At 41.5% G+C, this 13,963-nt stretch overlaps 1 protein-coding gene across 17 annotated transcripts in view; it reads right to left on the bottom strand.

Moving 5' to 3' along the window:
- Window positions 1–13,963, bottom strand: part of ARHGEF9 (Cdc42 guanine nucleotide exchange factor 9) — a 420,665-nt gene that overhangs the window by 147,778 nt on the left and 258,924 nt on the right. For 14 of the 17 annotated variants that reach the window (XM_024988153.2, XM_015461719.3, XM_059883491.1 and 11 more), the window contains one exon: window positions 13,037–13,216. The exons of 2 other annotated variants lie outside the window; for them this stretch is intronic. In XM_024988153.2, coding sequence (XP_024843921.1) covers window positions 13,037–13,216 — 180 coding nt within the window. Of the gene's footprint in view, window positions 1–13,036; window positions 13,217–13,310; window positions 13,949–13,963 lie in introns of those variants that run through there. One more of the 17 variants, XM_005228255.5, reaches the window with a different exon arrangement.

Below are 13,963 nucleotides of genomic sequence, written 5' to 3'. Positions count from 1 at the left end.
AAAGTAAGTGTGCTTGCAACTCTCCCTTTCCATAGTGTTTTGTGTTTATTTCCACTTTTCTTCCCCCATCTACCTTTTCTTTTTTGGTTTTGCTGACTTTGTTTCCTTGCTTCCTTCATGGTCCCTTCTCTCCTCCAAATCATTCTCAAGCAAAAGTCTGATATCAGTCATTCACACTTCAATATGAAGAGGCTAAAGCCTTCTCCTTTCTTCTCTGAAGTCCGCATCTTAAAGCCAAGTGGTAATTATAAAATGAAAGGAGACTAATTATTTTCTTATTGGATTAATCTCATGCAGCTCAATATCAAAAAAGCAAATATCCCAATAAAAAAAAATGGGCAGAAGATCTAAATAGATATTCCTCCAAAGAAGACATACAGATGGCCAGAAAGGACATGAAAAGATGTTCAGCAACACTAATTATTAGAGAAATACAAATTAAAGCTACAATGAGGTATCACGTCACACCAATCAGAATGGCCATCATCAAAACTCTACAAACAATAAGTGCTAGACAGGGTGTGGATAAAAGGGAACCCTCCTACACTGTTGGTGGGAATACAAATCAGTATACCCATTATGGAGAACAGTATGGAGATTCCTTTAAAAATTAAAAATAAGAGCTACCATATGAACCAGCAATCCAACTCCTAGATATATACCCAGAGAAAACCATAATTCCCAAAGATCCATACACCCCAATTTGCATTGCAGTGCCGTTTACAATAGCCAGGACATGAAAGCAACATAAATGTCTATCAACAGAGGAATGGATAAAGATGTGGTACATATACACAGTGTAATATTACTCACCCATAAAAAAAGACCAATGACAAATAATGTCATTTGCATCAACATGGATGGACCTAGAAATTGTTATACTGAGTGATGTAAGCCAGAGAAGCACAAATACCATATAATATTGCTTATACACGGAATTAAAAAAAAAAAAAAAAGAGTACAAAAGAACTTATTTATAAAACAGAGGTAGAGACATGGATGTAGAAAAACAAACTTATGGTTACCAGAGGATAAGGCAGGGATGGATAAATTGGGAGATTGAGATTGACATATATACTACTATATATAAAAGAGATAACTAATAACCTGCTGCATAGCACAGGGAACTCCACATAATACTCTGTTATGGCCTATATGGGAAAAAATCTTAAAAATAAAAGAGTATATGTATAACTGACTCACTTTCTGTACTAATACAACATCATAAATCAACTACATTCCAATAAAAATGAAAAACATTTTAAAATATGAAATGAGAGGTTCTGATTTCTAATAGAGAGCAGCCTGGCTTAAATTTAAGATGAGCCTTGGGCCAGGATATTTTCACCTCAGAAAGCTCCCTACTCAACTGATACAGGTAGAGATCAAAAGCAAATTGCCTCTTAATTTAGAATCTGGCTGTATAAAGGACAGAAGGGCACAGCTTCCTTGCTGAATGGCTTCTTCACACAACCTTGCATCATCTTCCTATTGGTACTCACTGGCTGGTGCCTCACAGAAACAGCCTTACCACATCCTGGGGATGGAGTGTTACCTATTAATATGTCAGTGGTTCCTCCACTCTCTAGTCAACAACTGTAATGTGAAGCCAAATCCTTCTTTCTCCAGCAGAAAGTCCCATCAAACCAATGTGATATACCATTCTGACTGAATGCAGACAGGTAAACACAGGTGATCTTGGTTACAGAATCATGGAATAAGCTCAAACTGGTGCAGATATGGCCATCAGAAACCACCAAGTCCAACTTCTTGCATTTTTAGTTGAGACACTGAGGCCAAGAAGAGGTCCCTCCCTGACATTCCCAGAGAATCAGCATCAGAGTTGACCCTTAAATTCAGATCTCTGACTTTACAGCCCAATGCTCCTGCTACCTTCACTATGTTCTTCTTGCATGGTAATCTGTCAAGTGTTTCATCTCTCTATCTCCAAGGAGCCCCATCATTCCCTATTCCTCCAAAGAGAATGCCCCCTGTTCAACACACAGGAACTGATCTTTGATATTCCTACACAGCATATTTCCAATAGAGAAGGATCACCCAACCTCAAAGGCTAGAGAAGTTTCTCCCCAAAGCTCCCTATTCATACTCCTCTCCTGCCCTCTTAGCATCATTCACCTACTCTTTTGACTCCTTTAAGGCAAAAAACTCAACAAAAGTTACATTGCAGCTCAGATCTCACTGGATCTGAGTTCTAATCCTAGTCAAACAAAGGTTAAGTTAGTCCAGTCTACCATACTCAGGGAGTACCGTTCTTGATGAGGGAGTCTAGTCTCTTGCTTAAGGCTCGGGCCTACTTTTGCTTTGTTCCTGCCCTATTGTACAAGAGAAAAATGTCTCTAAAAAGGCAATGGTACCTATTTGTATTTAGGCCGCGAAACATCAGACTCCCTTGCTGGTTGGAACTCTAAAAGGAATGATACAGACAAGGCCTGAGCCCTCAGGCCCTTTATTCTGTGGCTCACATCCTAGAGATTGGCAACCAGCCTTTATGTCCTCCCTGAGTTAACCTGAGGGACCAAACCCATTCTGGGAACAATTAAAGCAAAAAAAAAAAAAAGGTCAATCTCTCACTCAACACTAAGGCATTCCCAAATCAAGGTTCTTCAAAGAAAACTCACTTCTGAAAACCAAAAAAAAAGAGACCCATGGGTATCTAAGTATGATTTTTCTGGTGACCTTCTAATAAGCAGGACAAAGTTCCTGGGAGGAGGCCTCTCAAGATGCCAGATAACTTCAGCCCTTGTCTACCTGGCTCAAGGAGGCAGCTTTGCTAAGTGCTAGACAGTCACTTTTGTTCAAGGATTAGTAAATACTGGTGAGCAGATGGTAACAGCAGTAATAATAAGAAGAAAAAGGTAAGAGGCTTACCTTGATTCATAATGACATCTATAATGACAAAAAAGAAACATATATAAACAGAAATATATATGTACAATTACCATGATTTTACAAAATTGTGTACTTCCCAAAGAGCCTCAGAAACAGATTTCATCCCCAAGCATTCAGTCAGTCATGATCTTCCTCTCCAAAAATCATCAAGACCACCAAAACAATGTAGACATGGTATTAGGGAGGCCCAGTCTTATCCCTAAATGAACCTAGGGGTTAGCTACACAAAGAAAAACAGGCCCTAGGCTTCAGATCATAGTCTTAAAACTAAGGCAGCCAATCAAATTTCCAATTAATGTTATGGATGAAACAACAGAGCCTTGGAAGGAAAGCCCCACCATGAAGGGAATGAGTCACAGTGTCTTCTACTGTTGCAAGCTCTTAAATATCATCTGCTTCATGCAAATAGCAATGTTTCAAGAAACTGGCTTAGATTACAATGTAAGGGCTAACAGCTTTAATCAACGAAGTAGCTTAGGCTTATCTGACACATGCTAGCCAGGTTCTCAAAAGTCCAAGATGAGTTAGTTATAATCGTGCCTGGAGACTGGGACACAGATTATATGTCCTTCATGGTTATTTTCAATTTGGGGATTCTAAGTGAGACCTTAGAATGAGACCAAAGTAATGTCTCTAAAAAGCAGAGACATTACTTTGCCAACAAAGGTCTGTCTAGTCAAAGCTATGGCTTTTCCAGTAGTCATGTATGGATGTGAGAGTTGGACTATAAAGAAAGCTGAGCACTGAAGAATTGATGCTTTTGAACTGTGGTGTTGGAGAAGACTCTTGAGAGTCCCTTGGACTGCAAGGAGATCCAACCAGTCCATCCTAAAGAAAATCAGTCTTGAATATTCATTGGAAGGACTGATGCTGAAGCTGAAAGTCCAATACTTTAGCCACCTGATGCGAAGAACTGACTCATTGCAAAAGACCCTGATGCTGGGAAAGATTGAAGGCAGGAGGAGAAGGCGACAACAAAGCATGAGATGGTTGGATGGAATCACTGACTCGACGGACATGAGTTTGAGCAAGCTCCAGGAGTTGGTGGTGGACAGGGAAGCCTGGTGTGCTGCAGTCCATGGAGTCACAAACAGTTGGACATGACTAAGTGACTGAACTGAAGTGAGACCTACAGGGTGACCTACTTTAATATGGAGGAAATCATCTTATCTCTGAGCTGGATGACTTCATATTAAAAAAAAAAAAAAATCCCCTCCAATTAGCCAAAAGATGAAGTGGATAATGTTATCCTAAGTGTGTATATAACATTTGAATCAGTTCTAATGAAGTGGATGAAACTGGAGCCTATTATACAGAGTGAAGTAAGCCAGAAGGAAAAACACCAATACAGTACACTAATGCATATATATGGAATTTAGAAAGATGGTAACAATAACCCAGTATATGAGACAGCAAAAGAGACACTGATGTATAGAACAGTCTTATGGACTCTGTGGGAGAGGGAGAGGGTGGGAAGATTTGGGAGAATGGCATTGAAACATGTAAAATATCATGTATGAAACGAGATGCCAGTCCAGGTTCGATGCACGATACTGGATGCTTGGGGCTAGTGCACTGGGATGACCCAGAGGGATGGTATGGGGAGGGAGGAGGGAGGAGGGTTCAGGATGGGGAACACATGTATACCTGTGGCGGATTCATTTTGATATTTGGCAAAACTAATACAATTATGTAAAGTTTAAAAATAAAATAAAATTAAAAAAAAAACAAAGTGTGTATATAATGAGAAGCAATTAAGGTGGATCATGTGAATGCAAATGACTGCTAATAATGCTATTTGAAACTTTAGTATGAAGAAGAGAAATTTCTGTAATCCAGGAAGAAAGACCCTCCCTGCTTATGCCATCCTTAATTCACAGATCTTACAATAAATCACCTCCAGCATCACAAACAAGAGTTTCTACATAGATGGTTAAGACTATAGGTCTTTGTCCACCTGAAACTTGAATGGGTAAACAAGAGCATGTTTGAACTCATCTCAAGAAATCAAAACACTGTTGCCATTAGCCTAAAATGGGAAGTAGGTCCTCAAGCGTTAACAGTCGTGTTAGCAGCCCATGTATACCCTTTCCTGACTGTTCTGTAGCCCAGAATGCACAGGATTAAGATTCAGGAGAGGGGAACATCACTAAAAGTGGTAGATTGGGATGCACAAATAATAAGTCCCTCTACTGAATCACCCTTTAGCTGACTAAGACCAACAGAACCAACTTTTTCAGAATTCTGGAATCTAATCCAAAACTTACAACAAGCAGGGAACTCTTTTTAAAAAATTTTATCAAGGTATAGTTGATTTACAATGTTGTGTTAGTTTCAGGTGTACATCAATGTGAATCAGTTATACATATACATGTATTCACTCTTCTTTTTAGATTCTTTTCCCATACAGGCCATTACAGAGTATTGAGTATAATTCCCTGTGCTATACAGTAGGCCCTTATTAGTTATTTGTTTTATATATAATAGTGTGTATATGTCAATCCCAATCTTCCAGTTTATCCCTCTTGATGCAGAAAAGGGTGGCTAAAATTTGATAAGAGAATTTTGAAGCAGTGTGCTAATTTGTCTACCATTTCTGATTCCCCAGCAGCTGAGAGAAAGGTGGCCCATATTCCTCCTGCAGCTTGCTGGTGCCAAGGGGCTAATGACCTTGTTCTTAAAATACTGTGGCTGTGTGTTTTGACCTTTTTGATCCTAAGGGTCAGGCATAGAGACTGACCTTTGTCTTATACCCCTGCACAAGGTTAAATTGGCTTTAGAGGTCATGACTCCCTTTGTCACAAGACTTAAAGACTTACACTTCCCATGTCCATCTGGGGCAAAGGATGGCAGAAGGGGCAAACAGTGAATGGATCCAATGCCACAGAAAGAAAGAGACTGAGGAAAAAATTTCTTGGGAGAATAAAGCCTCAGAAGGGCCACTGTGCACACCGAGGAAGTCAGAGTGCAACACACATGCCCTGAACCAGATGCATGCTCAGTAAACACCTGAGTAGATGGTAGGCTTGCACTTCTGGAGGGTCTGTAGGTTCCATGCAATCAGGAATGTAGGAAAAGAAAAGTAAGGCAGAGATGTGGGCAGCCTGGATTAGTGTTGAAGGAATGCCCCAAATCTTAGCCAAGTTGCAAAGACCTGGTCAGTAATTTGTTTATTTTGGCTTCAGGTATTTAAAAGCAATCTCTGTCAGTTTACTGGCTGACTAATGAAATAATGGAATGGAGACTTGCATGATTACACATGGCAAGGAATGTAGTCTTTGCAGAAAAAAAAGTTTGGAAAAGTCACTAAATAAGTAGGCAATTGTATCCCTCAACAAACAACAGCAACAAACTCTGAGGAAGGAAGAGAATCTAATTTCCAGAGTTATCAAACTATAATATTCAAACTGCCCAGTTTTCAACAAAAAAAATTACAAGGCATACAAAGAAACAGGAAATTATGGCCCATCCACAGGAAAACAATAGACAGAAACCATACCTGAGGAATTCCATATGTTGTACTTACTAGACAAAGACTTAATATCACCTGTCTTAAGTAAGAGTCAGCAGGACTGAGTTCAAGTCCTGTCTTTGTCACTAATTCCCTACATGAGTAAGAAAGTCACTTCCATTCTCTGAGTCTATGTTTCTTTGGGATTTATAAAATGAGGAAACTAGGATGACCAGTGGTCACAAGCTGGGAATGACATTTCAATTTAGCCTACTGATATGTTCAGTTTATTCTTCACAGTGTTTCTTTTAAAATGTTAATTATTGGTCAACATTTTTAAAACATGAAGATTTTTACATGAAATCCAATTCTTGGCTTTTCTTGAAAAATCTGGAAGATCTGAGCTTGCTGGACTTTCATACTTGCTATACTCTATTCTACCAATGCGGAGAAGGCAATGGCACCCACTCCATTACTCTTGCCTGGAAAATCCCATGGACAGAGGAGCCTGGTAGGCTGCAGTCCATGGGGTTGCTAAAAGTCAGACACGACTGAGCGACTTCACTTTCATTTTTCACTTTCCTGCATTGAGAAGGAAATGGCAACCCACTCCAGTGTTCTTGCCTGGAGAATCCCAGGGACGGAGGAGCCTGGTTGGGCTGCTGTCTATGGGGTCGCACAGAGTCAGACACGACTGAAGCAACTTAGCAGCAGCATTCTACCAGTGAGAAGTATCCAAGTCACTTTTGCTCCCTTTAGGTAGGCCATAGATTTCCCAGGTTGACACAGGCTCCCACTTACCCTAGTACCAGGCTGCTTTACTCATGTAAGTTACCTGCCTGGCCCTGTAAACATCTAAGTCAGCTACTCCTGGCTAAGATGGGTCTTTACAGCTCTAAATCTACTGTGAGTCCAGGGTTTTATATAGGTGAAAAGTTTTCCCAAGTGCAATGAAAAAAGAGACACTATATAATCCAAAGCCAAGTAATACTCTGGGGGCAGTGGGCTTTCCTATAAATGGGAGAGGTTTACTTTCTGTGACATCTGATCTGCACAACCCTAAGGAATGATGGTAATGATCTGATTAGCTCATCCTTTCATCTTCTGCCAGAAGGCCAAAAATCAGGGAGATCTAGAATTTTAAGAAATAAGGAAAATATATGCTGATGGCTTCTGAGTAGGCTCTTTACACTCTGAACAAACCCATGCCTTGTCTCTCAGGCCTCAGCTACCACTAATAGCAGGTTATTACGTATTCTGTACAGATCCTGCCCTCGAGTGGGCAGTAAGCTGATCCCAGACCATGGCCCAAAGTCAGAACAAAGGCCAATTTTTACATGGTGATAAAAGAAATATGACTGAATGATTTGGAAATTAGGGCCCCGAATGGGATAGGAGGGCCACCACAGGAATGGGATTTTCTACTTAAGAGACACATCATATCCTGGCAGTCGGCTTTCAGCTCCCAGAGGGGACACCAGCCCAGAAAAGCAGCTGAAGATGTCAGCACTTAGATGTGAGGATTGATGTTCAGCAAGCTCTAATTCACTTAACCTGATCAATTGCTGTGGAAAAGGAAATGGCAACCCACTCGGGTATCCTTGCTGGGAAAACCCATGGACAGAGGATCCTGGCGGGATAACAGTCCATGGACACAACTGAGCATGCATGACCAATTGCTGAGAAAGTAAATCAACTCCTGCATTGCTCTTGTGAAGTCATATCCCCAGAGATATGAGAGAGACTGAGAACACACACACACACATACATCTATGTACATACAGACTAAAATTCTGAATAAAAGGAGAGGCAGATAGTTGACTGGATAGAAGGCATATAAACTCAGAAGTGTCTTGTACAGCACCCAAAATGGTATCACACTTCCTATTTACAGATATCCAGCATACCTAAGGTTACAAATGATTTTCACAAGACTTAATTATCCCCATTTTACAAGGAGGAAAATTGGGCTTCAAAAATATACAGAAAACTGTTCAAGGTGCATACTCAGAACTGAGGCAAGAATCCAGTTTCTCAGATTCCACCTAATTTAAGCCTAATTTACAGCAGGTAACAGAGAAGGCAATGGCACCCCACTCCAGTACTCTTGCCTGGAAAACCCCATGGATGGAGGAGCCTGGAAGGCTGCAGTCCATGGGGTTGCTGAGGGTTGGACACGACTGAGCGACTTCACTTTCACTTTTCACTTTCATGCATTGGAGAAGGAAATGGCAACCCACTCCACTATTCTTGCCTGGAGAATCCCAGGGATGGGGGAGCCTGGTGGGCTGCCGTCTATGGGGTCACACAGAGTCAGACATGACTGAAGTGACTTAGCAGCAGCAGCAGCAGCAGCAGCAACAGCAGGTAAGTCTACCTTGGACAGAACAGCACTAAACATCCTAGGGCTGATGTTCACATAGCAATGAGACTTCCAGGTAGGAAATGGAAATGCTCCACTATGTCAGTGACCTATTTGGTCCAATGATCCACAAAGGTGTCCAGTTGCGATAGAGTTAGGAGGAAAGTCTTTTTTTTGCCATTATACTTTTATGTTATATGTCAAATACCCTAAGAACCGTATTCTCAAGGAGTCACTGAATCTCAGCTCAGGATGAGACTGGATAAACAAGGCAACAATACTACAACATAGAGGTACGTCATCTCAGGAAATCAACATCTACCTATATCAGTACTAATGAAGATTCAATAGTTGAGTGTTATTCATCTATATGTCCTACCTAGACATGTCAGAGCTTGAATAGATTCTAGAGAATGCTTCAGAGATGAAGGAGGAACTAAAAACCTATGCTGCTGCTGCTAAGTCGTTTCAGTCGTGTCCAACTCTGTGAGACTCCATAGACAGCAGCCCACCAGGCTCCACCCCCTGGGATTCTCCAGGCAGGAATAGTGGAGTGGGTTGCCATTTCCTTCTCCAATGCATGAAAGTGAAAAGTGAAAGTGAAGTCGCTCAGTCGTGTCTGACTCTCAGCGACCCCATGGACTTCAGCCTTCCAGGCTTCTCCGTCCATGGGATTTTCCAGGCAAGAGTACTGGAGTGGGGTGCCATTGCCTTCTCTGGAAAACCCATGATGATACGTCAAATGTTTGGAAAAGCAAAGATTACGACTCAGGTCTCTCATTTTCTAATATAGTTAGCACTGCCTCCACAGTACAATTCTAACCTCAACCAAAATCAATGTAGAAGAATGTTGTTAGCAATTCTACTTTTAAATACGTACTAGAAAAGAGCCTGGGCTTCCCTGGTGGCTCAGTAGTAAGGAATCCACCTGCCAATTCAGGAGATGTGGGTTAGATCTCTGGGTTGGGAAGATCCCCTGGAGAGGGAAATGGCAACCCACTCCAGTATTCTTGCCTAGGGAATACTATATACAGAGGAGCCTGGCAGGCTACACTCCATGGGGTCACAATAGAGACGGACACAACTTAATGAGTGAGCAAACAAACAACAACAAGAAAAGAGCCTACATAACCTCTGCCCTTCAATTCCTTGAGTAACACAATCTTACCAGAATGTAAACCTATACATAAATGCTCATTTATGAGAACTGAAAGGTCTAACTTGGCATCAATTTTCACATCATTCACACAACAGTTTAACCCGATTTCCTTTTACTGGTGACACCACAACTGCTAGCTGCTAAAGTTCCATTGTATTCCCCTTTAGAGATCAGAAGTCCATTTACTTATCACTTAAAAAGGTTTGCAATGATCAAAAACTCATTACAAATACAATCTGAGGCAACATCTTAGTTTCTCAAAGAATAAACACTGGTATAATAGAATATTGGAGTTCTAACTTATGATTTAGGCTTTTTCATTAATGCTCCTGGTCTGCTGTCATGGTTCTCAGTCTAGATTTGTGCTATTTGATACAGTAGCAATTAGCCACATGTGGCTAATAGGCACTTGAAATGTGACCAGTGTGAAGTGAGACGTGTATAGAATACACATCAGATTTCAAAAACTTAGTAAAATATTTAAAAATGTATAGTGATAATATTATACCATAATATTTTATATATATTGGGTTAACTAAAATACATTAAATTACTTTCACCAATATCTTCCGAACTTGTTTTAGTGTGGCTAATAGAAAATTTTATAGTTGTGGCTTGCATTTGTGGCTCACATTATATTTCTATTGGACTATACTGGCCTAAGCCAAATCATTCTCAATATCAAAGATTCTGATTTAACCAGCCTAGAGCTGGGATTTTAGTGTTTGCGTCTTTTAAAGCTACCGAAGTGAATTATTTCATTGTGCAGCCAAGATTGAGGACCACTAGGCTAGACTCTCGGAGAAGGCAATGGCACCCCACTCCAGTACTCTTGCCTGGAAAATCCCATGGATGGAGGAGCCCGGTAGGCTAAAGTCCATGGGGTCGCTCAGAGTCAGACAGGACTGAGCGACTTCACTTTCACTTTTCACCTTCATGCATTGGAGAAGGAGATGGCAACCCACTCCAGTATTCTTGCCTGGAGAATCCCAGGGACAGGGGAGCCTGGTGGGCTGCTGTCTATGGGGTCGCACAAAGTTGGACACGACTGAAGCAACTTAGCAGCAGCAGCAACAGCAGGCTAGACTCTATACCGTGCATGTCTGGCCCAGCCAGGGGTCCCCTCAAAGGTCAGCTTCAGCCCACCCATGTGGCTACTGAAGCTATGTGCTTGGAGAAACACCCCTCTTGGTCTTGGATGTATGAGCATCAACGTCAGTTCATTGATATTCTAAAGCTTGGTTCTGTTATTTGTCTCCTAGTCTTTCTGCTTTTCCCAGTATTTTATCCCACCCCTTGAATTACAGTTTATTATAAAAATGACATTTCATTGAAGATGAAATACATGCAGATTTGGGTGATTTTCACTGAGTGCAATTTAATCCTTTTTTTAAAGAGGGGGCTGTCAGCCCAAGGCACACAAGCTGTCTGTATACAGGGTCTCATGCTAGTTACAAAGGCCCATGGTTATTGTTGTGCTCTTTCTAACTACCCCTGGGACCAATTCATTAACCAACAAAGCTGAGTTGGGACACATGGTCTGTGGAGACTCTGATGGAAGACACCATATATATTAGAGGGAAAAGGACTGGATATTTCATTAAGAAATTCTCAGTACAGAGTGGTTGAGAGGCCATTTTGTCTACCTCTTTGCTTCTGAGCAGTGTTCTCACCTAAATTATTGTAACCAGATAACAGTGCTTCCTACATTTGCAACTCCCCTAAGAAGGAGGCTTCTTTCAATCACTATGGTCAGCCTTGATACATAGACCTTCTTAGAGCTATTAATAATAAGGGGGTGGTGGTGAGGATGATAAAGCAAGTTACCATGTGCTAAGTACCCACTATGTGCCAGACACTTTACTCACACAGTAATCTCATTTAATCATCATAAAATTTCTGCTATTCCTATTTTTCAGATGAGGAAATAAGGCTCAGGAAAGATAAAAGTCTTGCCAAAAGCCATAGAGGCAGGAAGTAGTAAAAATGAGACTACATCTTCATCTTGGATTATCTGATTCCAAATGCCCTGCTCCTTTCCTCATGTCACACTTCTATCCTTCATATCCTGAGGCCCTTCATTCTCCAAGGACCCAAGCCACTCTGATCTTTTGTTTGAGGTCAGGACTTCACCCTCATCTTACAAAAGAAACTAACAAAAGGTGATAGTAAGGATAGCTATAAGACACCCTGATGTGGCTTTGGTACTTGTATTGCCACGAATCTGTTTTAATATATATTATTTTATTCACTGTGATAAACCCTAGCATGAAATAATTGTCAACAGCATTTTGCATATGGGGAAAATCAGAGCTCATGACTGCCAAACAGCTAATTCTAGCTCATAACACCAAGGAAGGCCACAAGCTGGAACACCAGGTCAGTGTTCTTCCCCCATTAGCATCCTGCTAATGGATAACACAGAGGAAGAAGAAACTGCTAAGGATCCCCTTCTCAAGAACCCCTTCTTTTAAGGGCCAGGTTCTTCATGGCATAATGTCAAAAGGGCCAAGACCTTGGCAGCCTTATCAAGCTGCCTGCTTCCCACCCTTGGCACATCTTAGTTCCCAACCACCTTGCAAAAAGCAATATTTGCAGTTAGTAACTCTAGCCCTTCAGAGGGTAGGGAGCCCAGATTCTTACATTAACAGCTGTAGACAATCATGAGACAACACGCAGGGGTGTTCACACTTCCCTAAATGAGAGAAAAGAGGCAAAGGAAGCAGAGAGGAGTGGGGAGGGCAGAAAGAGGGTGGGAAGAGAGCTATATAAAGACAGGATAAAAAAAGAAGAGGCAAGTAAAAGAAAGAAAGCAAAAAAGAGAGGTAAGAAAGGTAAAATTTCACAGCAATATAGAGTTGAAAAGGTCTTCAAAACCATCAAGGCCAAAAGGGAAGTAATTTGTGCCAAGTCACAATGGGTAGAAGGTGGGAGGCAGGAGATGGGAATTGTTATAAAAACAAGAAAAAAACCTCAACATTAGAAGGGCAAAGATTAAAGAAAGCCCAAGTCCCGGGTAGGAGACCAAAAACATGGAGGAAAAATGTGAGGAGCCACAAGAAGGGGAATGAGAAGGAGAAAAGGGACTGGTGAGGGGGAAGCCAGGGGCAAGTAGCCAAGGAGAAAGGAGAGGAGAGTGAAAGCTGACACTCACCCTCACAAAGCTGGCAGGAAACCATCCCTCCTCATCGTCGATCTGGCCCCACCACCAATCCTTGTTGGAAGCATCCAAGACTTTGATGACGTCGCCAGCCTTAAATGCCAACTCCCGGTTGGCCATGGTGACGTGATCCCATACTGCCTCAGCACTAACGATGGAATCTCCAGTGATCAGCTTAGGAGACAAAATAAGAATGTGTTCAGTCCACACATCTAGCTACCTTACTTCCCCCGCTCCCCGAAGCTCTACTACTTATGGAAAAACTCACATATTAGCAGTGAAGGGTGGGGTTGATGGAGATGACACTGGGAGAGCAAGCTCTACTGGACCACAAGACAATACTATCAACTCTCCATTAGCCAGTGGGTAGAATGACCCAGAATGTGTATATGGACTATGCAGGCCTCAAACTTTTATCCCTACTCATGAGCTCCTCCCCTAGAAAAGAAAAAGCTCCAGTCCATCTGTCCTTGATGCTTCAAGGCAGCTCTGGATCTGGAACAAGTGGAGAGTCTGAAACCAATCGTTAAAATGAGGCTCGAACATATTTGCTCTAAACTCTCTGTTCTCCCCATTTCCTCTTCTTCCTTTCAACTGTCTAATTGAGAGTTGGTGATACATTATTTAACTCTACTGTACCTCACCCTCATGAGTTACAGACCATGGCATTCCTCACATATAATGGACCCCAGTCCTGCAGCCTCCTGTTCTCACCCACACATGATGTTATCCAGAGAATTCATGTGTTCATAGGTATGAAAGAATCTGGCATTCTGTGATGCCTTGCTCCCAGGAAACTTGACCTTGTCACAGATTCATTCAGTGATTTATACAATGACCCTGTGAGATACATAGGGAATGTAGGTTGACTTCTGCATTTGCTAGATGTCAAAACTGAGCCACAAGGAGATTAAAGGGTAA

This window comes from Bos taurus, chromosome X (genome assembly GCF_002263795.3).
Source record: "Bos taurus isolate L1 Dominette 01449 registration number 42190680 breed Hereford chromosome X, ARS-UCD2.0, whole genome shotgun sequence".
In the NCBI taxonomy this organism is placed as follows: Eukaryota; Metazoa; Chordata; class Mammalia; order Artiodactyla; family Bovidae; genus Bos; species Bos taurus.
Note: the sequence above shows the minus strand (reverse complement) of the source record. Positions and strands in the feature narration are given on the sequence as shown.